The sequence below is a fragment of the Mytilus trossulus genome, chromosome 1 (assembly GCF_036588685.1).
Source record: "Mytilus trossulus isolate FHL-02 chromosome 1, PNRI_Mtr1.1.1.hap1, whole genome shotgun sequence".
In the NCBI taxonomy this organism is placed as follows: domain Eukaryota; kingdom Metazoa; phylum Mollusca; class Bivalvia; order Mytilida; family Mytilidae; genus Mytilus; species Mytilus trossulus.
In genome coordinates, this window is record NC_086373.1 from 107094577 (window position 1) to 107122517 (window position 27941).

Sequence of the window (27941 nt, forward strand, 5' to 3'; positions counted from 1 at the left end):
TTAATTATAACAATTTTATTATTAATCCTGAGGTATACAGAGGTATTAAATGCAATTTGTGCCTGGGTATCCATAAACAAGTGTAGTATTATAAACTGAGGTATACACTATACAGATAATAATTGCATTTTGTGCCTTGGTATCCATAAACATGTGTTGTATTATAAACTTTAACAATCATATATTAACAAACAACAAGTACAAAGAAAGAAATAAAAAAAAATTCTATTCAATTAACGGTGCTCAGCTTTTTTAAAAAAATATAAATTTGCCTGATTTCCCTGAGATAAAGTTTGAATGCTGTATAAATACCTATACCATTATGGTAATATGGTCCATATATTGTTTTCTTTTATGTTTCTGAATTACAAACATTTCTTATTAAATAAGTGCTTTAATATCCATTTCATTTGAAAGTTCATTTAGCACCAATATTTATAGCTAGATCGTAAATTTTTCTTATTTTAATATGTCAAACACCTGCAGATAAATTAAAAAGATTTGAAATTAAAAATAAGCCTGAAAATTGATTGAAATAAATTGTCTATTATACTCCGAGAAAACTTTCTGTGTATTAAAGATCTAAAATATATATTAAAATAGACGGCAGAGTAAATTTATTGGATTTAGTCATGCCGAGGGATAAATATAAACATTGTGTTTTATCATACATCAAATTTAAAATATTTAGATTTCCACAAAAGAATACTGTTTTCTATGTGAGAAAAATATCTCAACCATAATTATACATCTGTAACAAAGTTAACCTAAATACTATACATAGTAAAACAAAATAGTTGTAATGTTACAGATATTCATATTTCCAATTTAGTCTCTAATTTAGTCTATAATTATTTAAATTTAACAATTTTATTATAATTTTAACAGGAAAAAAGGCATATAAACTCATTATAAATTTTTCTACCTTATAATTCAGATTTAAAAAAAAATACTTTGAAATTTCCATTGATATAAGTGATTACTTTTATATATATTTGCCATTGAAGAAAGTTTAAATTTACAATTCAGTCTTTACAAAATGTGCATCTAGAAATTATTGATTCAAATTCCATGCAATTTCAGCAAAAAGAATCAATCATATCTTGATTCACATTTGGTATTTACTAGTAACAACGGGAGAGTTATAGTACCAGAATATTTATATAATAAGTTGTTCAAGGCCATTAGTACATGAACAAATGGAAGTGTATACATTAAATGATCATTTCAAAACTTGTCTCACTAATCCCGTCCTCGTCAGACTCAATGTTACTGGTACTGATTGTTTCCTGTGGGAAGGCACTATCTCCAGATTCACTACAGTTATACCACGCAGCACTCCTGGGAGTTTCCAACACTATAGGATTTGATTCTAAATCATAATTTTCCTCGATAATTTTTTCCTGAGACGATCGTGAGTATGTTTTTGGTCTCTTACGATTAATTTTGAGATGTTTACACATGGTACACTGAGTAGAGTCTGATGCAACAGAAATACGACACTTGTTAAGTTTGGCAAGCACTGTAATGGGTAACTGAAAGTCTGACGATGAATGATCGGTACTGTATCCATCTGAATACCAATCCTCTAAGTTCTGAGCACTAATTGGTCGAAAAGATTGCAGATTTTGAACGTTTTCATTGGTAATATTGTCTTTACCTTTGATAAGTTTTTCCCAGCTATCAGTGAGTAGCTGAGTCTGACTTGTATTTTCACATGATAATGGATTCACAGTGTCACTCACTTCAGAATCACTTGAGGACTGATGAATGTTTTGTCGACTTGTCATTGATGTTGAATCCGAATCGGAATCAGAAATTCCAGATTTGGGTAAAAATCTCTTATGACTGTATGTCCCTGCTGAATGAAAAGTCACAGATTTTTCACGTTTTGAATGATTTCTGCCTTCTGATGCTGAGTCTGAGCTTGATGATATTTCTTCCCATTCAGACATAGAGTCGAGTAATGAGTCCTGCATATTTTTATAATAATTTCCCTGATACAAAGCCTTCTGATACTGACTTACCCAGCCAGCACTAAACGGTCTCTGAAAATATTTACTGTGTTTATTGCAAAGACTGAGTTTGCAGTTAATGCAAGAGTCTTGCACACATACATTGTCTTTCCCATCTGCGAATAACTTTTTGGCGGGAATGTGGAAGAAGCGATAATACATTATCATTGAGACAATGCCTATGACAAATGTGATACATGCAATGAATATAATAGTATATGTTCTCAAGGAATTATCCTCTACTGCACTTAAATACCACACAATCAAAAGTACAGCATTTTCTAGGAACATAATTGTATAGAATGTAATATATCTCCATTGCGTTCTCTGGCTGTTGAAATTGATGTAACAAAATATGTAAATGTAAGCAATGAGTGTGCTAAGGAAAAATCTGTGCACTCGACTGACTCCCACTAATTCGAAAAATCCAAACACAGAGGTAAAAATACACACCATCATTGTTAACCAGTGGAGTAAAATCACAAGAAAAATCCAGGATTTGTATAAAGATGCAAAAACAATTAATGACAAAATTCTGGAAATTATTTCTCCAAATCTCCAGATAAGGCGAAAAATTGTTCCAGGAAAAGTTAAGACTGTGCCTTCTGCAATATCAGCTTCATTTTGTCTCCTGTAACTAGCTAAGGCCCAGGCAATAGCACACATTGTGACAGTTGTAGCAGAAATTATCAGCCAGTCAAACGAGTTATATTTCACAATTAAATAAACTTGCATCCCAAATATAGGCAAACTGGCTGAAAATGTATAAAACAGTCTTAATATGCACAAGTCTGCTAGATCACGTTTCTTCCATTTTATTTCATCTTCTGTTATCAATCGAATGTGTCGCCATACAAATCCCAGTTGAAACACATGAAGCATGGCTGTTCCAAAAGCTTGAAATGTTGTCAAATGTTCTCCTCTCTTATGGAGCAGAAGTAAAGCAGACACTAACTGGACTGTTACCATTGGTAATAGCATCAGTCCCAGCATAATTGTAAACCACGTTCTTTTAGTGCTATCATCATATAAATGTATCACAAACATAGCATTTAATACAACTTCACCAATATGTAGTAGTAACGAAATAACAAGATAAATCCCAAAACATAAGGTTAAACAAGTGGAGGCCATTTTGTTGTTTCAATTAATATTTGCTCGAACAAAACGTATTAATGATTCATCTGTTCATTACTATAGATTTAAATGGTATAATCTCTGGCTTAGCACGTATTTGTTGTTTCCGTCTTACTGCCAAATCAATCTACATGTGAACATTATCAGATTCAATCTATATTTATTAACACCTGAGTTCAGTCAGAAAGATTTCACAGATCCCATCTCAAAGAATCACTAAATAGTTCGACCGTTTTATACATTCCATCAAACTACACCTATTCACAAGTTTGATCTGAACCTGTTGTTTATGGCTCTATGGTCACACACATTCATCAAGAGAGTGAAGTTACTGATCCGTGCTTAACTTGTGTCCCAATGGAGTCTGACCTCTTTTCAAATCTTTTCTTTTCAATTCAAAAGATTTCTAAATCAAAACGGATGTAGATTTAAACAATTTTGTTATGATCACGATTTAGTTTCTGATGGTGATGAGATAAGTTTTTCCATTTTTCTTTCAGTGGGGCTGTATTAGTATCAATATCTTATCTCCTTAAATGCTTCAACTACCTAAAATGAGAAAACAATATAGATATTATCATAGTATAGATTATATCTAAACAGCTTATATCGTGTTAAATGTGGAAAAAGGTTACAATCTTTAAATTATACATCATTACAATAGATACAACAATAAAAATCTGAAAAAAATATATTTCCATTCCTTTCTAATATATATATTTGCAGTAAGGGAAATTAACTCCTCAAAAGGAGATTATCCATTTTAGAAGTACTAAGTCGAGAAATTATTGAATGATTCTATTCATTTATCAAGATTTCACTACTAACATTATTTGGTGTTTCTTCTGAACATTTAAATATGCAATCCCTTCATTATGCATATTGTCAATTACGATTATAAAACTAAGCAAAAACAATAGATTTTTCTACAATAATATCCTTAATATATAGTTGCAACAATTCTAAAGAAATACAATAGCTGTTTTGAAAACAAATTTGAATAAACCTTTGACACAATAGATCAATATAGTTGCCGCACCATTCTTATTTTGCGATTTAATGGTGTAAAAGAATGTCAATGAGATTTTATTTGATAATCAAAGGTACACAGAACAAAAGAAAAGTAACTCATTTTCTTTCGTAAAAGTGTCCTAAAAACATACTAATACAAGTAGCTATCACAATACTTTTATAAAAACTTTATTAACAATGTAATTTGTAAGCAATCCTTTTTTTCAATTTGATATTCCAATAATTATGGGGTTTAAGTGCATATCAATTTTTTTTGTAAGTCAAACACATTATTAATAAGTAATTCATGAGTTTACAGTCCAGTAGACAATGGATAAGCAAAAAAAACCACTGACATTTTCCCAAAGAAACCATTCCATAAAACCATCATTGTATATACTTATATACTTGGGTTTATAGACATAAGAAATTACATAAATATCTACATAATGCTACTTAATTGTAATAATATAACATTTATATGCAGAAAATAAGATTACAATGAATGTTCAAATAGGGAAAATAATGTAAAATATGTTTGAGTACTATTACCTTATCATTTATGATAGAAATGAACTGCTTAATCATAATTATACATTTTTACCTGGTAATGTCAGGTACTGAATTAATGACATATTTGTTCATAGGTGAAAAAAGGAAAATTATGTTTACTCAAAGTGTCAGATAAATTAAAAAGTTTGTGTCAAATTTCTAAATTCTTATTACTACTTTAAATAAAAATTCTTTGTTCAAAAAGCAATACATACAGCTTATAGCTACAAGTACAATAAATGGTATAATTTCATAAATTGTTTTAAAAATGGTAAATTATCACAAAATGTTGTATGACTCAAATAAAAAGTATATACTTTACACTAATTAATGTTACAAAAAGCCTGGCCCAATGGAAATAACTGGTTTGTAATTTACTGTATTATTTTTGTTTTAGTTCAAGAACTCTAGATATGTATAAAAAAAGTTAAAAAAGGTAATTTTAAAGTTTTTACAAATATTTGTCAACCAGAGGCAATTTTCATTTTCTAAATTTTTGTCATTTCCAGCTAATATTTCACTTTTATAAATAAAACTTTAAATTTGTACAAAAATGAACAACACAATAATCATTATAAATGGTGTGACCATACTCACATTTCTCTTTTGTGTGCCATTATTTCCCCATTCTTACACAAAATTGCAAATTGAACTATTAATATTTTAACAGTTAACAAAAATGTCATCTGAACAAAAGTTTCTAACTATGACACAGCAATACAATCTGCTTCCTCACCACAAAAACATCCTTTTTGAATCAATTATTATTTTTTTAACAATGAATTTTCCCTCCACTAGTTGGTCAATGTTAAAGGGCCTGACTACCTGTTGATATGAAGTGTGAAGAAATCTGTAACAAACACAGATTTACCTGTAAACAACCTTCCATGTGATAGAATAAATTACTTATTAAACCCATATTAAACTGTTAAGTCTTGCAATCGCTTCACAAGAGTAAACATATATAATGGAAAATTATCATATTAAAAAAAAACAAGTTGTTACACTGCAATTCAGGCATTGAATATTTTTTATTAATACCACTATGAAATTAAAAAACATAATTCTTTGGCCCCAAGGGTCACGATGAATCAAATAATCTAATTTTTCATTGACGAATTGGTTAAAATTGACATATCAGCCGTAAAATCTCTGATCTTTGTCATACAAATCAATTAATTATTACCCGAAGTTATATAAAATATGCACTGACATATTCCAAACTATTTGGATAAGAAATTCCGTTTACACCTTGTAAGTTTTCTTAGGTAACATTCATTGTTCACAATCTCATATACTATCTCCATTCTTTTTCATACAGTTTTAAAATTTAATATCAGAGAGCACTTCTTACATCATAATACTGCATTCTGCATTGGTATAGAAAGGTACAAGCTCTATTTAAACCTGGTCATAGGAAATTAATATGGTTATAACAGAAGAATTTCTTGTTCAGGGGAAAAAACACCACATAAAGAATTTTGAAGAAAAAAGCAAGGACATTTTAATTGCCATGAAACCAAATCTATAAATAAATTTTTCCTTATTAAAACCAAACATATCCCTACAAAAATCTTATCCAGTACTAAACTCTCGCATAAGTCCTTGCATAGATCTTATACAAAACTTAAACTATATCTTACATTGCAACCATTTTCTAGCATAAATCTTATACCCCACTAAAACCGTATCCCACAATGATACCATATGATGATATACCAACATAAATGTTATCATATACTAGAACCATATTCTATATTGGAACCATATCCTATATTGGAACCATATTCTATATTGGAACCATATCCTAACATAAATCTTTACCTATACTGAAACCATATCCTATTTTGAAACATATTCTAACATTGATATTATCCCATACTCAAACCATATCCTAAATTGAAACCATATCCTTTTTAAATGTTATACAAAATCAAAACCATATCCTTCTTAGTAAATTGATTGATTGATTATTGTTAGCTTAATATTCAGTAGCAAATATTACATGTATGTTCAGTACAAGAACAGGCTAACAAAAAATACATTCTGAATAAACATAAGTATATATGGAAGTAAAACCTCACCTAATACAAACAAAAACTAACACACAATTAATCTTTTAATTAAGCTTCCAAATCATTGTAAAAATAAGGATTCAGACTTTGTATCAACAAATATTGTTGTTCTTTTTGAGAAATATTCTTCTAATAAATTATTCTTTTTCTGAAAAAAAAAATGAATTTCCTACATTAGTCTATGTTTGAACATGAATGATCACACTTTCAAAAAAATCATATATGCAAACATTAATAGATCTATAAGTGATAAAATAAACATAAGCTAGTCTCGACAAAAATATAATTACATTTAATATCGAATAATTACACATAGAAATTCTTAGGTAACAAATCAGATTATGATGTCGATTTTATCTAACTAACTTCAGATACCCTTCTGTTTCAGACCTTATACAAATATCAAACAATCATATGACACTAATATCATAAAGAATGTGTAATTAGACAGGTAAATTACAGGTATATAATCTTATTTGTCTACAAATATTTTCACCTGTCCTTTTGACAATAGTTATTTAGAGGTTAGCGAACAATAAAATAAATACCATCGTTGTCCCTATCAGATCCTCATAACACCTTGCGTTCTTTGTTCAAAATTCCAATATTTTTTTTGGTTTTGCAATAAAAAATTTGATGATCCTATAATTATACAATTTAAAGAGTTTAGAATCCACTTATGGATTCATTCAAAGTGTTTTTAACAAAGAATTACAAAAATATTTATATTTATCTAATGTTGCATCTAGAAAGCAATTTTTAATGAAAATATCCTCAGTCAGTGGAATTCTCACGCTCCAAACACAATGTATGACTTATGTTGTTATAAGAACATTATTTTACATGTTACAATACAATTCTAACGTCTTTACACCAACCTTTGTCAACATCTACAATAATTATTACCCACTTGGACTAGAAATATTAACAAAGAATTTCTTCTTGACTTCTTTCTCTATTGAATTTCAATAAAAATGTGCAAATAAATGCAAACTTCCATCGGCAAATACGAATTAGGAGATGTGAAAAGGGTGAATGTTCCTATTTACGGGCGTATTGCATTTCCGCTAATTTTTCAAAGTCCCAATACTACGTTTCCGCAAATTTAAAATATACGTTTCCGCAATTTGTATTTATTACTTTTCCGCAAATTTACCTGGTAAATTATAAAGATTTGAATTTATTTTTTCTTTTTAACAAAGAAAATGTTCTGATCTCAGTATTGCTACAATTTACTAGATATAACTACCGACTCGGGTAAGGATAAGTTAAACTTCATTGAGAAATCTTTGGTTTGGCTTACTTGCCAACTGACATGATTGAAGAATGCTTTGTTGAATGAATTGCCGATGCTCCATCTGACGATAAATGCATGAGGTCTGCCAATTATATATTGGAATTTTATATAGATGGCAATTGCGATTTCCACCAACCATTTGGGCATCATTCCTGACCCCGAGGAAAAGAGAACAAAGAATGGTATCGAGTCTTTTCGTGACAACCTGAACGAGCAGTTTCACGCTAGCCATCCTACCATATTTGTCTTTGTCGATGTGTTATTGAAACTGAAGACAACATCTAACATAAAGATGAGAACTTTAACTGTAGAAAAGGAGAAGATGGTCTTCCTTCCTGAACAAAATACAAAATTTGTAAACGGTGAATGTGCTACTATGGACATTGTACGATGTGTTGGCTTCAAATATTCTGCCAGAACTGACTTATGAACTCATATCAAGATATTTTTGAACATATTACGTTTTCATACATTTTAATGGTGTATTTCACTTACATGTTATGATGACCTTTAACTTAATACATATTTATTTTTTAGTATAGCTTTGCTGTCGATCAATAGGTATTCCTTAATTATTTGCGGAATAGTTACTTTTTTTTCCGGAAAAGTAAGATATTTATTTGCGGAAACGTAAACTTTTTTTTCCGGAAACGTCATATTTTTTTCGCGGAAAAGTAATGCCAATTTGCGGAAACGTAAAACGCCGCTATTTACTCCTGAGGGTGAATTTTAAGTGTCTCTCTATTTGGTACATAGCATTAACACCAGATTTAATAAAATAAAATATACAAAACACAAAAACTGACCACTATTTGATTGTTATAAAAAAAAATACTGCTTGAATAAAACATATCTAGAAAATAAAAATTCTTAAAAAAAGTTTTAACAAAATTTCCTTTGTAATGATGTCATAATGACATCATAGTTGCACAAATGATGGTCAAAATGGTTAACTGATTTTCCCATAAATTGATTGAATGATTGATTGGATATTTTAAAAAACGAAATAAATTTTGATCTGTTTAGTAGGGTTCTTATATCAGCTCAACTTTTAAACATATCATATTTTTTTGTGAGAATAAGGAAATTGACTTTTGAAATGCATCTTAACAGTAAATAAACTCATCATAGATACCAGGACTAGATTTTATATATATGCCAGAAGCGTGTTTCGTCTAAAAAAGACTCATTAGTGACGCTCTAATCCAAAAAAGTTAAAAAAAAAACCAAAAAAAAAACCAAATAAGTACAAAGTTGAAGAGCATTGAGATCCAAAATTCCTAAAAGTGTTGCCAAATACAACTAAGGTAATCTATAAATTTAACTAAAAAAATTAATAAAAGTCTGATCTATTTTAAAGCTGATGTCAGTCATAAACATTCACTTAGCCAAAACACCAAAAAAAATCTGCTGAGACACAATATCATGGTGTATGGTTCTAATACAACATTGGAAATTTAGTTTTTACTTTAAAATTAGGCAACATCTAATAAAATAACAATTCTTAAAAGTTTCATGTATATTATTGAAAATAGTGTTTTAACAAATATGCATTTTTGTAAAGTATTTCATTCAGATGTCTGCTTCATGATCCTTGGTATCTTCATCTTATCACAAATCACAAAATCCTATTATTTGAGTCTTTTTGAGATTTTAACCTCTTATTTAAACTTTGAAATGACACACCAAAAGCTAATTCCTTCAATCTTAGCAAATGCTAGGGAATCAACAATTGTAATCTTATTATCAAACCTTCCATAGAAGGTATCATTTCATTTCAAACATTCAATTGATAACAGACTCTTCCCTCAGAAACTGTTCAAACAATGTTAAACTAATTAAATATAAATGGAGTAAATTATATCCTACCTATTCAGTGAAAATTTCTCCTTACACATAAATTCAATTCAATATTCCATTTAAGTCTCATCTCTCAATAATATATAATACAACATTACATTTAGTGTAAAAACATATGACGAAATAATAAAACTTTTATAATTAACTCTTTATAGTACAATATTAGTATGTCATGATTAGTTAATTAATAAAGAGCTTGGTATTTAATTATTTCAATAAAACATGATTAAAACGTTAATGAGTGAAAGGGACATAAAGTTATCACATATAAACATGACAACTGACAAGTGAACATGCCATATACCTACAAAATTCTTACATATTTAAAATTAAAATTGCACATTTTTTCTAACATATTTTGTTGATGACAACTCTTGTGCCTCACAATGATTAATAAATACTGCCTGCAAACATTCAAAATAAAACACTAGTCACAGAAATATATCAACGACAGTATCCTTACAATGTTAATAGTACAACACATGTGATGTTTGTCTGAAGGGTGGATTGTGATTTTTTTGAAAAATAGAATTTCTGATTGTCAAAGAGACATTGGTCTATAAACGTTGAGTATGTAAATATATATATATTTAAAGGTCACATCACAGCCTTCAACAATAAGTAAACAATGTTATCACAGATATGAATGCTAAAAGTAAACCTGCATATTTGAAATTGTTCAAAAACAACTAACAGATAAAGTACCGTATAAATACATGTATGTGTGCATGGACACCCATGTTTACTGTGCATATTAGAAAACATTTTTTATACACAAGACCCAATTTAGTTTAAACAGTATTCATTAATGAAAAATTACAAGATAAATATTACAATGTTACATAACGCTTTGATTGAGTTTGACAAATTGAAACCAGCAAATAATTCAGGAAAGTTGCCAAAGTACAGAATATGGGATTCAGAAACAAGTTTGGAAAAACTTTTAAAAATCCGTCTCCCTAGACCCAATTTGTTACTAAGTTATACCAAATTGAAGTTTCAATAAATTTAAAACAGAAGTCAATACCGATATTAGGTTAAGAACATATTTCATTACATTGCACTTGGTTCATACTAAAAACCTTTCATTACCAGTGGGCTTAAACTTTTCACCAAAATAAATAAAGTAAAATTTCGACCAAAAGTTGATCAGTTAACTTTTTAAGTTTGCCTATAATGCTATTCACAAAACTTTATATTCAATTACATAATTACTTCAAGTTTACCCTTAGGCTTTTCAATAACTTTATGCAGATATGATACATGTACAATGTAGTCAGATTTAACATAAAATTAAATTAATTAATTAATGCCATATTGCAGTAAGTATAAACATGACGAAATAAAAGATATTACATGTACAAATGGTTGATATATAAAATTTTGCTTGAAATCAAAATATTCAGAATCAGTCAAACATATTTAGTAGCAGAGTTAACAAGTGCCCTTGACATTCCCCAAAAGCTGAGGTATCAGTGTAACCAAGAATAAATAGCAAACTGTAAAAGAGTCTGAACTAGAGTTTACATTACTTAGACAGCAATCAATAACACAATAAAAATAGGTCTTTAGTTTGAAATTAATTTTTACAAGAAGTACAAATTTTTGTTTAGGGGCCAGCTGAAGCTTGCCTCCGGAATCAGGAAATTCTCGCTGTGTTGAAGACCCATTGGTGGCCTTTGGCAGTTTTCTGCTCTTTGGTCAGGTTGTTGTCTCTTAATTGATAGACACATCTCCCATTTCCATTCTAAATTTTATTCAAATTGATCTTCATTACATATCAGACAGCTAAAATACCACTCAGCATAATGTATAAGTAAATTAAAATCTGTGAATCTTATAATGTCACATGCAATGCATCTAGTCTAGTATTAAAATACACAAGTTTGAAACATTTCAAAATTCTGTTAATTCAGTCAAAACTTCAAATAAATAAAAGGATGGTTTTAAATTAAAATTATTAAAATTATTTTTAATCCCTTAAGCTGGTTTTTTTTCGTGACATTAATAATCTTAATATGAAAATAACATAATAGAAAACTTTAAATTTAAACTTGATATATTGTATATGAATTTTACGCATACCTAGAGTCAAATCCGCTATTCCACATGAAAAGTTTCTTTTTACAAGATGTGCCCTTACAAAGAGCTCTTTAATAACAATTGTTTTGTACTGATGAAATTTTAATCTTCCAATTTGTCGACATTCTACAGATTATCATAGTAAACATTTGTGTCCAATCAAATCATGTAGAAAAAATAGTAATAGCCGTATACAATGTCTCTTTTAATGACAATGTTATTTGTATAAAGGATAATTCCAGGGTCGATACCTACTAATTTGTAAAGTTTCCATCGACAAAAGTAGCTCCAGGGTGTTTTTCTATGTAACTAGTCCAATTATTGTTCCATGGACCATCAAATCTCAGGTCAATTTAAAATTCAATACTTTTATAATATAACTGAGTCTGAACTCTGCAGTGTCATCCAACATGTTATAATTATGTTGTCACGGAAGATGAAAAATGGTGGGAAACTTGTCTTCATACTTCAGGTTTTATCAGACACATACAGTAAACATATAAAAACACCTTGTTATATTAAAAAGAACATAAAATATGAACGTACATATATATCATCTTAATATAAAACCACCAAACAAATACACATTTATTCATATAAAAACCATACAAAATTCCAAGGAAGAGAAATGAAATAAGACCTTTAGTTATTAAAAAACAAAATAAACTGTAGATTATCCTTTTGTACTAATTTGATGAAAATTTCAAAACAAATTCCTTCATTATTCTTATGTGATAAAAACAAATAAGTTGAAATAAATTTAAATAATTATCAAATTTAACAAGATAAATGGACAGTCACTTTAGGGGCCAAATAAAGTCTGCCTCAAGGTACAGGATTTTCTCGCTGAGTTGGGCTTGGCCTGTTGTCTGCTCTTTGGTTGGGTTGTTGTCTCTTTAACACATTCCACATTCCAATTTTAGTCTCTGTCTTTATCTCCATTATTAACTTCATTAAAATATCTTTATTATTTGTAACTGTTGATGTAAATGACTTTTGGTTTGACGAGTCTTTGATAACTCCTTGGTTTTCTTAACTTTTGATTGTTATTGTCTTTATTATCTTTCAGAATATGAAATAAGTATTTGCCACTGGACCAAACAAAACAAACAAACAAATATCTTTATATGTAACATCAAATTAACAAACCTTTTAGGATAATCTTAAAATAATAATTTTATAATAAGGGTTTGTAAACAGATTACTATAAAGCAATCACCTAGTCTATGAATGTTTTATTTCTTTGTAATTTTTAGTAAATGTTTAGGGTGCTAGAACTTCTAGTCATATGACCAATCTTTTTTTTAAGCAGTCATCCTCTGGGTAAGTTATTCATAGTTGATTAGTATAGTTTTCATTAGTTTAATATGTCTTTTCAGAGAAACTTTATGAACCTAAAAATTTCATATTTAGCTTATGGAAGTTAATCGTGAAGTTAGACACAACTCGGGAGGATACTTGTCTCATTGGCAATCTCCATATTCTTGTATTAAAAAGAATTATAGTACCATTTTTTTCAAATCAACTGGTTTATTATCAGTCGATAAAAAAATTAACATCTCTTATTTCATGTTAGCTTTTTGAAATCAAAGAATATGGTATTGATAAAACAATTAACTTTTTTATTTCATGTTAGTCTGTGAAAATATAATGATGAAGTTAAACCACTTATAGTTCAGCTATGACAGTATATCATCAGCTAATAAAACAATTAATTTATCTTATTTCATGATAGCTTTTGGAAATCAAAGAATATTTTTGTTTGTTGGACTAAAACTGTTTCTATATAACTAAACCTTTTAACACTGAGGATTATAACAAACCTATTCAACTAGTAATAACAGTTTAGTTACAACATCATGATGAAAAAGGACAAATCAAGCAGACCCTAAATAATTATTATGATAAAAAAACTCAAGTACACCTGACAAAATTGTTGTGATAAAATTCATTAATTGAATCATGCAAACACAATCTAATACCCATATATTATAGAATTATTAACAATAATAGATGTAATAATAATTAACTAAAAGACACAATGTCAATTCATACCATTTTACGCCTTGAATTCCTATCATTATAACAATTCTTGTTATTCAAAAAAACACTTTTCACGTTCTTCTAGCTATGGCAAACTAGTTTACTATGTGACTATTTAGTTTTGGCTGTTACATAAAACATGTAGTCGATTTTTTTTCGAATGTCTTATTGTAATAACCATATATCACTTTTTTTTCTATTAACAAAAATTATTAAATGAACGTATAAAAAGATATCTAATTCAAATTTTCTGATGTAAATACATAAAGTAAATTTATGATAAAAACCTACCAACTATTTTTCACAACATCCTTTATTCCAAAACATTACGAAAGTTCTACATTCCTTATTACTGCCCACAATATTCAGGATTGTCCACTCATCTTTAACACCATTGGTCAGTTTAAATCTGTACTAAATATATATAAACACATCATAAATAGTGAAATTACAAGTTTCTATCAATGTAGTTAATAAACAGCGGGCCGGTATACCTTGAATAAATATTATCATTACTGTGGTTATGTATAATCTGACCATCAAAGAAATATTTGTCAATACAGAGAATTGTGGGCCATGACACAGGTTGATAGGGAGCTTGTAAACTTCGCCTCATTTACCGCAAAATCAAAAGAAATTAAATAGATTTTCTTTAAAAAGAATCCATTATGTACAGTTATATTACAATTTTTTCTATCCCGCTTTAGATTTCTACTTTCTACAGATTTCATTAAAAGATTTACGCTATTCATAAATGAATCAATATTTTTTCTCCTTTATATGACCAAACTTTTATGTATAGTGAAGAAAAAATGTGGTGTGTGAATACAATAAAAGTTGGCCAAATATTTTCACCTTTATATTCCTTAGTTATTTAGGCTACAGGTTAATGACATTTATAGATTTTTGGTGAATAAAATCCTTCTCTTCTATTATAGGCATATAAAGTGTTATTTTTATGTATTTTAGCATTATATATTCCAAATATTATCTATTATAAGTTTAAGTTTCTGTATGAATAAACTTTTTATAAAAAAAAAAGTTTCAGCAACTCATAAGTTATGATAATGAATGAAGTTTTCCTTCCACAAAAAAAATATAACATTAAGTTATTTTTTTCAATTTTTTCGGTCTTATAATAAACCCAAGAACTCACAGTTATATATGATAATGAAAATGTAACTCTCTCTTTTTTGGGTGTTCATGGTATTTGAAATATTTTAAGAATATAACAAAAATTATAGGAAAATACTAGATTTTTTTTAAGGAAATAATTATAAAAATAGTGGCAAAAAATGTAATATAATATTTTTTATTTCATAAACAAATACCTAAAAAGTCAGGCTAGGAAATCTACTTGTATAGAACCACAAATAATATGTTAAAAACAATTTCTTCAGAAAAAAGACATACCAGTAACCAGTTATGAGTAATGTATGACATATATATATAACATTTTATAAACTAAAAGATTAGCTGTTGAACACTTCATTCTATTATAAACAGTTATAGAAAAAAACCACTTCAAAGTGTTGAAAAGTTTGCACAAAAATACAAATATGAAAATTGATGAATGAGGGTCAAACAAAACTTTTGATCAAATTCTTTAAATCTGAATTGTTTAATATTAAAATACCAACACGAATGGATTATAGCTCTCAACCATTTCAAACCCGACAATTTACAATGACAAAAGCTACTTGGGGGTTTATCTGATCCCGGTAATACTGTTTTTATGTCCCAGTGACAAAATAAATTTCAGTTATTTCCATGCATTGTCAAATAAGTTGGATTGCTAAAATATAAATGATACCATTTATACAGATCTCTCATACAGATCACAGACAGTTAAATGAACTACCTGACAAAAAATGCACTTATTTGTTTTCTTTAGTTATTTTTTGGTTAAAATTAGGTGACATTTTGCCAGTAAGGTCTTCACATTGAATTATCTTTATCCTGAACTTCTTGTTCTTCAATTCCAATGAACCACTGTTGAAACACTGTACAGTGGATTTATTTATTTTCGTTGGTACCAATTTTCTTGGATGGATTAAAATCAGCATTTTCGTTGATTTTTGAATTCCTTAGTTTTCAAAAAGTCTGCACATAATCAATCAGCAAAGGAGTAGATCTGGTATGAGCTGATTTTGGCCTCAAATTTCAGGTTCATCTAACGAAAGATAACTAAAAGATTACATTTTCACAATTTTGTAAAACTGCTATATTTTGGGGTCAAATTCATGGTTTCACTGTCCCAACCAAATTCACCAAAATTGGTATAAAACGAATATAAATGAATTCATAGTATCATGCCCTTCCTTGTCTTCCTGTGTTGTTGGGTAACTGTCAAATAGGTGTTTGCCCCATATTTCTTCATATACAACATTAAACTGTTAACACACAATGAGTTATATCAATTTCTGTAATTTTGATGGTAAAATGGTCCATGGAAATGTGAAATGGCAATGCTTATAAAACAATATACCAAATTCTATAAGTTAATCACAAGTGTTTCTCTTAAAAAGTTTCAAAGTCAATGTACAGTGATGAGGGGGGGGGGGGGAGGGGCCATAATAATCTTCATGAAAATTGACTTGCAAATATGAATACAATTGCATACCCAACATTTGCCTAAACAGTAAAATATTCATCTTAAACTGATCTATTACAAACTTTAACATGTTAATAATACAAAACATTCAAAGTCCATCAACCATGACAGAAAAGATGGGAAAAGGGGGGAGTGGGGTCATTCCAAAATGTAAAGGGTCAAGGATTTGTATATTCTTACTATACAAATCCTTGATAGGGTGATCATCTAAATTGAGAAGCTATACACTCTGGATGAATAAATTCAAAAATAGTTGTTATTATCATCAGCAAGGATGTGAATTTCATTTCAATCATAGTTCATTTTAGACCCACATATATGATAGAAAACGACCAGCATTTTAGTCCTAGTTTTGTAATATTCACTCTAGAATACTTCAGATAAGATAAAAGTCAATAACTTTAAGCATACTTAAGAGGACTAAATCTGAGGATTTCTATTTGGTTTTCATTTTTTATATTTAGTATCATGGTATAAAAGTATAGATAAGACTCCTTCAATTCTATTTGAAATTCTAGTTGGTGGTTGTAGTGGGGGTTAATTTGTAGATTTCATTTCATATTGTTGCTATGCATGCTTACTTTTTTTTAAGCTGACAAATATTCATTTCAATTTATACACATTTGTTTCCTGCATCTGTGTTGCAGGCAAAATTATTCATTTTCAAATCCCTCTTTCCCTCCTTTCCAATATTAAATATTAAAACAATGAATCGACATGCAGTCAAACTTAATTAAAATATCTAATCTGACAATGAAAATTGAAGTACCATAAAGAAGGATAAAAAGTAGATTTATCTTAATAGAGACTTGACACATACTACTTCATGTTTCTTATGGGTCACAAATGTGTCAACAACTTTATTTATTTCTCAATGTGTGCACATAATTTAAAATATTTACTGAATTTTTATCTTTTTATGTTGAGATGAATTATAATAAAAGCTACTTTAAAGTTCTTGGAGAATTTTAAATACAAGTGGCTAAAGGTATGAAAATTGTACTAAAACCATCTCCCAGTGATAAGATTTAAAACTTTTATACTCGAACATTTCTTATCAAATTTTATTGTAAAATGTTTCTAACTAGTTTACTAAGTAGATTTTTATAGAACCACTACAGGGAAACTGTAAAATAAAACAAGACTGCATGTTCCTAACAATAGGATAAATGATCTGCTGTTTTATCATATACATAACATATCATTAGCACAAGTTTATCTGTCATTTGCACATTTTTCCTTTGATCCTCCAGCCCAATTCTTTTTTGGATAAAGGAAAGAATGTGATACTCTAAAACATAACTAAATAACATCCCATAACAATGCAGCAAGGTCACCTTGTCCTGTCCCGCCGCATCAATTCATCAGTGAAATGCATGTAACGTCATTTATACAACTAAACAACTATGGTATTGTTGTGTACGTGTAAAAACTTCTTCATTTAATTTCATATCCTATCCCAAAAATTATATTGCATTCTAGTATTTCTGCACAGAAAGTATAGAAAAGATAAAGAATAAAAACAAATAATGAGTAAATATCAAAAAGTCTGACCCATATTTTTATAAAACTCTTTAAAAAAGTAGCACATTTAGTTGTTTTTTTCTCATATTGATCAGGTAGAAATAGTTTAAATGCAAATGTTCCCCAAAAATCACAGCAGAATCAAATTTAGTGGAAGACTATGAGTTAAAAGTAAAAATTGTAATGGCAATGGTTTGACAGAATAAATTTATATATAAAAATAAATCACAATGTTGTAGTGTTCTTAGAACTGGCATAGACCTATCCATGCCAGGATATTTTAATGTATGAAATCTGAAAGTTACAAAAGAGAATAATATATTCCACAGCAATACTTCTACTCATTCATGCCAAGATATTTTCAAGTATGAAAAGTTATTTAAAGAATAATAGTGCATTATCTATTGTAGGGCAATATTCCTAAACAAAAATGTTTTGTTGCAAGTACTGTTAGTACAAAATGGTTACTGAGAGGACAAGTATTTGTACTGTAAAATAATTGGACTTCTTAGTAAATTCACCACTCCTCAAATGTATCTCAGTAAAAAAACCTGATTACAATGGAACAAAAATAGAAATAATTTGATACAATGACTGAGGTTCTTTGATGTCTAATGTAAACAAATATCACTATATCAAAAATAACTAGACCAGTTATCTTAAGGAACTATTTCATTTTGTCATACTAGTGTCAATTACTTTTCATTGAAATATTGTTGACTAAAAGTTTATCTGTATAATGTAAATCACTCCAGATTGAAAACAGTCAAATATGTGTAAGTTACAAAAAGGTTTTTTTGTTGTAACAAAATTTAGTTAACCCAGATAGTTGACTGGACATGTATCTTGTTTAAATTAAAATAAGTGTACGCCAATTATATATAGGTATAAATAATTCATGGCACTATTAATTGACTTAACAGCCAGAGGTATTAATAAGTTAATCCTATATTGTGAATTATAAATTGTATTGTTAAATATTTTTATCCAATGTGTAATCCTATTGGCATAACTATTCCAGCTGCAACTACATACATGTTAAATTGTTAAATTATTAATTAACTATTGTACAAAAGAGTTACAATGTTCTTTTAATTGCATTATTGAAGAACCTCATCGAGACAGCAACCCAACAACACAATGAAACAAGAAAAATCCCCAGAGGTCAGCAAAAAGTCTGTGAAAGACAATTGTGTATTTCAGAAAGGTTTTGAATTCAGCAGCAACTGCTTATCATTTCAACATATTTGTTTTTTATCAAGTTTTCAAATAGTTCAATAAAGATATATTAATTTATACATGTTTTGTCTTTTCTTCTGGTAGAAATAGAAAAGTTGATATCCTCTAACAACTTCTGTGTCTTTATACATAAACCAATATATTTGAATGATGCATGTTTTTTTAGAGACATGTTAAATCTATACAGATGAATAAATATACATCTGACTTTTTTTTCATTGCAAATGAGTGGGTGACATAAAAAAAAAAACCATTTATCTCTCAAAGAATGAAAAGATATATCATGAGCTACTACATAAATCATGATAAGAAAATTTCATTGGAAATATGTTACACATATTATTACAATTATATATTAAAAAAAAACCTTTTTATTACATATATCTGTAAAAAAAATCCCAATGCATTAGTGATTCCTCTCATATAAAAATTTAAAGATCATTTTATTCACCAGTCTTCCAATCTTTATGATTTTTAATTTTTTTCTATAAAAAATATAAGAATTATAAGGTTATCTGTACCAGGAGGTACTGCATATGTCCATTCATCATGTCTAATAAATGATCATTAAAGTAACATTTCTTTTAATCTGACTAGCATAATAAATCACAATATAAATTTAAGGCAATAATAATTTAGTGCTTTATACTATTAAAAAAACCAAGGATTCTATTTACAGAAAAACTTACTCAAAAGTTGAGTAAAATGTTCATAATTTTACAAGTATTTTTTCATATAAGATTTTTTTTGTGAAATGAGTCCCAGAATGTTTTACCTTGAAATTGAGAAACAAGAGTGCACACATTGAAATGTCTCGCCTTCTTTACTAATCATTGATATTATGTTGATAGTCCTAAATATAAAGCTTTATTACAATTGTCACATAAATTTAACATTAACCAAAAAACTAAACATTGACCAATGAACCATGAAAATGAGGTCAAGGTCATATGAACCATGCCAGACAGGCATGTACAGCTAACAATTCTATATATATATATATATATATATACAACTCGTCTAAACATCAACCCAACAATGTTAGATCTGTAAATTTGCTTTCGCAAATTTTTGGTTCTTCCCTCGCCGGGATTCGAACCCATGCTACTGTGATATCGTGACACCAAATCGCCTGCACTGCAGCCGTCCCGCTAGACCACACGACCACCTGGGCTCTCAAAAAAAGAGCTTTCGGTGGGCATATGTTACCTTTCCACGTCAGTTTTAATCTAGCGGCGTACTACAGTACATGATATATAAGGCATGAAGATGTTATTGTTACAGATCAGCTAAATTATCTATAGTAAAGGATCCTACAAATTAATGTAATATACAGTCACAGAAAATAATTATATTCATAAGTACGTCTATATATATATATACAACTCGTCTAAACATCAACCCAACAATGTTAGATCTGTAAATTTGCTTTCGCAAATTTTTGGTTCTTCCCTCGCCGGGATATATATATATATCAACAAATATAGTTGACCTATTGGTTATAGCTTAAGAAAAACAGACCAAAAACACAAAAACTTAACAGTGAGCAATAAACCATCAGAATGAGGTCAAGGTCAAATAAAACGTTTGCCCCTAACATATAGATCATAATATATTTTCATACACCAAATATAGTTGACCTATTGCATATAGTATTAAAAAAAAAGACCAAAACACATAAACTTAACTATAACCACTAAACCATAAAAATGAGGTCAAGGTCAGATGACACCTGCCAGCTAGACATGTACACCTTACAATCATTCCATACACCAAATATAGTAGACCTATTGCATATAGTATGAGACAGATAGACCAAAACACATAAACTTAACTATAACCACTAAACCATAAAAATGAGGTCAAGGTCAGATGACACCTGCCAGCTAGACATGTACACCTTACAATCATTCCATACACCAAATATAGTAGACCTATTGCATATAGTATGAGACAGATAGACCAAAACACATAAACTTAACTATAACCACTAAACCATAAAAATGAGGTCAAGGTCAGATGACACCTGCCAGCTAGACATGTACACCTTACAATCATTCCATACACCAAATATAGTAGACCTATTGCATACAGTATGAGACAGATAGACCAAAACACAAAAACTTAACTATAACCAATGAACCATGATAATTAGGTCAAGGTCAGATGACACCTGCCAGTTGGACATATTTCATATTCTGAGCTGCTGATATAATACACACATCTGCTCATGGTTGAAGGTTAATCTATGACAGATGGATGATTATGTTTAACTTTTAAACTGTTGGGGTTGGATTTGCTTTTTCCTGAATTCTCTTCTTTAAATTCCTTAATTGACTCAGAATCGAATTAAAAAAAAAGAGAGAGAAAAAAATACTTCTGAGAAAGAAAAAATATATTAAAATAAGGAGCTGTTGTATGATTGCTGATGAGAGTTCTATTTATCAGGCACCAAATAGAGTGGATGTAAGAAACTCTGAGTATTAGTTGTAACTGCAACCAAAGTCACATTTGTCTCTGGTCTTCCATGCACCGGTGAAAAAGAACTTTCTTTTTCAAATAAAGTGATACCCGACTAGATTTGCATAGGTAACACAACTTCTTGGATATATTTACATTCTAAAATTTGTTCCTTTGGATTCTCCATAAAATTTATCATTTATTTAATATATTTTATAAAAGAATTGATTGATTTATAATATTACAACTCAAATGGTTACAAAAAGCACAAACACATAGAACAGAGGAATTACAAAGACATTTAACAAGTAGATATATAATGGAACTAAATAAGCATAGATTATAAATGTTATCCTCTTATTAATTAAAGTATGACTCAACCATTGTAAAGACAGGATTTCAAACTAAAACACCAATGTGCTTTCTCATTAAACCACAGGTAGGTAATATGTTCTGATTTGCAAGTGATTTGCAAGTTTTATTTCTCATCAGGGCTTTTCATTTTAAGGAGCTTAGACAAATAAGTTTGACCTGTTCTAAAAAAAAAGGTTGATCCCTGTGCACAGAATACAAAATTAAAAAACAATTTGTAACCTCCATGAGGATAAGCCGTATATGCAATGCGCAAAAAGCCTGTTATTTCAAGACATTGTAGTATGGCTCAATTTATCTACATGCAAAAGTTTGCAAAAATGCAAGATAAGTTATTAAATTTTCATTTACTAAAACATACATATTCTGCTATTCTTACATGTTAAATCATTTGTTTTAGTACAATAAAAGTCTTGCAAATGTTAGATGACTGATGTTTTAAAAATGTTGTATTTCCTCAAAACCAATACACATTCACCAATACATGTTTATCTAAGTAAAACTTTTAATAATCTAGGTTAATCCTGGCATAAAACCTAAAATCTACTTCATTGTGTTCTTAACAAAATAAACAAGAATCAGTAAAGTGTTAATTCATAACTTTAATCTAGATTAATAGAGATTTCTACACTTTAAATTCTACATTACTTTTGTATAAAAGCAAACAGCTGTAAATACACTATATATGTATTACATACGCATTATTTCATATAACTGACCAACATTTGTAGAGGCCAGACATAAAGTCTTATTTAACTAAGTCCTTAAATAATCTTACAAAGAATAGAAACAGTGTATAAAAAAAAACCTCTCACACACAACACTTCTACATGCCCCCTTCCAAAAAATACCCTCACATACGGTACAACATTGATACATTCCCCCCCCTCCCCAAATAATATTCTCACACATCTAATAAACATTTCCTCAGAGCACATTTCATTCTATGAAAAACTCACAGAGACATCCAAGACCAACAAATGATCTCACAAAGATACATGACCTTCAACACCCCTTACAACTAGTTTTATCAGAAAACTAAATAGTTTTTCACATGATCATTCATTTCTATTTCAGAACTAGTATTTAAGTTCAAAATCACATTATTAATTGAATGGTGGGAAACAATTAATCTTTTTAATGTTAAAAACTGTAAAACACACCAGGATATCATGTCAGCTTGCAATAGAAGAGGTCTAAACACTATTCAGATCACTGTACTATTTTTCCTAAAATAAAATGGCAAATTGTAGCAACATGTTACAAGAAGGAACTTTTGGTGTGTTTTTTTGACAGGTGACAATTATCTTACCTGCTGTGTTTTCTACCTTTTTTTTCTTCAGTTCACCATTCTTTTTGTTGAAAAATATCACTGCAAATCTACAAACAGATAGTAAAAGATACCATCATATAATTGAGATTACATCACCTATAAACACACAAGGTGTGTATAATATGTTTATGTCACTGTTCCTTAGGCTAACTACATAGTAATTGAAAATCATTGTTGTCTTATCGCCAGACAAATTGGGATGTCTTTGATTGACACATCTATTTATCATTAATTATAACATCTACTTCTATTTTTTTTCATCTTGTCAGAGGGGCGGTTCTGGCTCCCACTAAGGTTCTTATTTCATTAATTTTAGGTTTGGAACGTTGTGTATTCAATCTTCCTGCCAACTTTAAACCTCACATCAGGGATACAATAGAAATAAACATTTGTATGTTTAAAAATTTCAGTTTTTTGAGACTAATTTTTACATTCATTGTGAAATAGTTTGATAGAAAATTGTTAAGTGTTGTTCAAATTTACATATTGTATTTTTTTTCTGTTTATGCTTTTGACTAGCTATGACCTTAGACAGCTCATTTTCTTTGTTGTCTGACCAACTTTATATATTGACATTCATTTCATCACATACAAAACTATACTGTATATCTACTTTAAAGTGATTCTTAGAATTTGTAATTATAGTTTTATACCGAACACAGTCATGCCATTAGATGATTGTCTATTTGGCTGATTTATGTCACCTTAGAAAACATTGCTGTTGTGCATGAAAACAATTAGACATGATGTGAGATGCCTACAGTATATAATTTGCTTTAATTAAAAACTTTACATAAATTAGGAAGAAAATAAACTAGAGGCTCTCAAGAGCCTTTGTCGCTCACCTTGGTCTATTTGCATATTATACAATGGACACAGATAAATTCATGACAAAATTGTGTTTTAGTGATGGTGATGTGTTTGTAGATCTTTTTATACTGAACATTCTTGTTGCTACAATTATCTCTATCTATAATGAACTTGGCCCAGTAATAACAGTTGAAAATATTTTCTTAAAAAATTTACAAAAATTTATGAAAATTGTTAAAAATTGACCTAAAAAGGCAATAACTCCTTTAAGGATCAACTGACCAATTTGGTCATGATGACTTATGTGTAAATCTTACTCTGCTGAACATTATTGCTGTTTACAGTTTATCTAACTATAATAATATTCAAGATAATAACTAAAAACAGCAAAATTTCCTTAATATTACCAATTAAGGGACAGCAACCCAACAACGGGTTGTCCAATTCATCTGAAATTTCAGGGCAGATAGATCTTGACCTGATAAACAATTTTACCCCATGTAAAATTTTCTCTAAATGCTTTGGTTTTTGAGTTATAAGCCAAAAACTGCATTTTACCCCTATGTTCTATTTTTAGCCATGGCGGCCATTTTGGTTGGTTGGCGGGGTCATCAGACACATTTTTTAAACTAGATTCCCAAATGATGATTGTGGCCAAGTTTGGTTAAATTTGGCCCAGTAGTTTCAGAGAAGAAGATTTTTGTAAAAGCTAACGACGGACGACGACGACCGATGAAGGACGCCAAGTGATGAGAAAAGCTCACTTGGCCCTTTGGGCCAGGTGAACTAACTAGAGGCTCTAAAGAGCCTGTGTCGCTCACCTTGGTCTATGTGAATATTCAACAAAGGACACAGATGGTGATGTCTTTGTAGATCTTACTTTACTGAACATTCTTGTTGTGTACAATTATCCCTATCTATAATGATAGGTTTCAGTGGAAAATGTTAGTAAAAATTTACAAATTTTGTGAAAATTGTTAAAAATGGACTGTAAAGGGCAATAACTCCTAGGGGGTAAATCAACAATTTTTGTCATTTTTGACTTATTTTTAGGTCTTACTTTGCTGTAAATTGTTGCTGTTTACAGTTTATCTCTATCTAGAATAATATTCAAGATAATAACAAAAAACAGCAAAATTTCCTTAAAATTACCAATTCAGGGGCAGCAACCTAACAATCAGTTGTCCACTTCATCTGAAAACTTTAGAGCAGATAGTTCTTGACCTGATAAACAATATCAACCCCTATCAGATTTGCTCTAAATGCTTTGGTTTATGAGTTATAAGTCAAACACTGCATTTTACCCCTATGTTCTATTTTTAGCCATAGCGGCCATCTTGGTCAGTTGGCAAGGTCACCGGACACAATTTTTATTTAAATACCCCAATGAGGATTGTGGCCAAGTTTGGTTAAATTTGGCCCAGTAGTTTTAGAGGAGAAGATTTTTGTAAAAGATAACTAAGATTTACGAAAAATGGTTAAAAATTGACTATAAAGGGCAATAACTCCTAAAGGGGTCATCTGACCATTTTGGTCCTGTTGACTTATTTGTAAATCTGACTTTGTTGAACATTTTTGCAGTTAACAGTTTATATCTATCTATAATAATATTAAAGATAATAACCAAAAACAGTAAAATTTCCTTAAAATTACCAATTCAGGGGCAGCAACCCAACAACGCGTTGTCCTATTTATCTGAAAATTTCAGGGCAGATAGATCTTGAACTGATAAACAATTTAACCCTATCAGATTTGCTCTAAATGCTATGGTTTTTGAGTTATAAGCCAAAAACTGCGTTTTACCCCTATGTTATATTTTTAGCCATGGCGGCCATCTTGGTTGGATGGCCAGGTCACCGGACACAATTTTTAAACTAGATACCCCAATGACGATTGTGGCCAAGTTTGATTTTATTTGGCCCAGTAGTTTCACAGGAGAAGATTTTTGTAAAAGTTAAAGACGCCAGACGCCAAGTGATGAGAAAAGCTCACTTGGCCCTTTGGGCCAGGTGAGCTAGAAAGCAAACGCACTTAAAACTATAATACAGAGACACCAATGGTAAAATAATGAAGACAAAATGACAAGCACTACATGTAAAAGATTAAGACATACATTTTATCTCCATCATACATAGAAGTTGAAATCAGGTGCTCAGGAAAAGGGAAGTATTTGATTAATTATTTGTGTTTAACACCACTTGGCTACATCATGGTGGTTAGTTTTTATTGGTGGAGCATATTGTAGGGCAAAGAGTTATAACTTTAGCAGGAAAGCTAATAATCCTAGTAAATTACGATTGGAGTTCAACACACTAGCATTAGTGCTTGCTCTTTTTTTTCATTGCATCCTTAACATGCTTATTTGGTAGTCAAACATCACCAAACATTTTTAACTTTCAACTCAAAACATTTTTAATGATGAATGATTTCAACCCTAGGTAAATTGAAGAATCTTATTCATGGTCACAGTGAACACTGTTTGCATTTGATCTAAATGTAAATCATCAGCTTTCATTGATAATATTTGAAATGAAGAAATAGAATTGTGGTTATAACTCTAGTCATACATGTATAGATGTAAATGAAAGGTTCTGTTTTAATTGTAGAAAAAATGATTGAATATAATTGAAGATGAAACACATGTTTTATTAGAATGCCCAGAATATGCAGATTTTCTAACGATATTTTTTAACAGTGTATGTAATATAGAAAGTAGTTTTAGTAATTTAAGTAATAAAGAAAAGTTTTTATAGATATAGGAAGATGTGGTGTGAGTGCTATGTTTCATGATGATAGACTTTGTTATTTTACAGCCAAAATCTGCCATGAATTACTTTTTAAGAGAAAGTGTATTATATACTCGTAATAAGTGTTTATAATGTTGTTTGTTTTCTTTTGTATAATTGTTTTTAATAGTATGGTGTTTTATGCTATGATATATTGATATATGTAATAGATGAAATATAAATGTATTTTAATCTGTGTGTTTAAAGTCTCTCATAACTCTTTTTAGAGTGGCTCTTTTATAAATTGTTAATTGATATTATATTGACTGTGTTGTATATAGAGAATAATACATGGCAAAATCCGTATCATATGTCGTATCATCCCGAGACATCAATATCAGCCCAAGGGCCTTTATATATATCAAATGTTTTAAAGAGGTGAGACTCTAATTATTTGTTTGTTTGCTGTCTTGTATAAAGTGTCCTTTGTTAAATTCATTTATATCTAAAGAATATAGTGCACAAATGATGTATAGGCCTGGACCTTTTGGTGTTAAGTTAGCCATTCAACATAAAATACAGCACAATAATTATAATTACCCATCAAATCCAACACAACTCACAAACTGTGTTGTTAAGAACCTTAAATCAGATTCTGATCTGTCTCCTTCATCTGAAGCAGAACTAGGCTTTAAACTGCAATCAAATTAAAAATTGGGTTAAACAGAAATATGCATCATCTTTTACCACTAAAGGGGAACAACTCTAATTTATTATGTTCAAGTTATATA

The 27941-nt window shown here is 29.5% G+C and overlaps 1 protein-coding gene across 8 annotated transcripts; it reads right to left on the bottom strand.

Annotated features, from left to right (window-relative positions):
- LOC134696317 (uncharacterized) lies at positions 1–27801 on the bottom strand. 8 transcript variants are annotated; one of them, XM_063558071.1, is made up of 4 exons: positions 27751–27801; positions 23594–23661; positions 14360–14486; positions 1–3697 (listed from the first exon to the last, which is right to left on the bottom strand). In XM_063558071.1, exon 4 carries the CDS (start codon positions 3147–3149, stop codon positions 1215–1217), a length of 1935 nt encoding a protein of 644 aa, XP_063414141.1. In that variant the 5' UTR covers positions 3150–3697; positions 14360–14486; positions 23594–23661; positions 27751–27801; the 3' UTR covers positions 1–1214. The 8 variants fall into 8 exon arrangements, with proteins under 8 accessions (XP_063414141.1, XP_063414133.1, XP_063414148.1 ...); XM_063558063.1 differs by lacking the exon at positions 27751–27801 and having other exon boundaries at positions 23610–23746; XM_063558078.1 differs by lacking the exon at positions 27751–27801 and having other exon boundaries at positions 14360–14481; positions 23594–23746.
- Positions 27802–27941: the final 140 nt, after the last annotated feature.

Bases quoted from the DNA above. Each gene is read 5' to 3' on its own strand.
- LOC134696317 (XM_063558071.1), bottom strand. From the start codon at position 3,149: ATGGCCTCCACTTGTTTAACCTTATGTTTTGGGATTTATCTTGTTATT.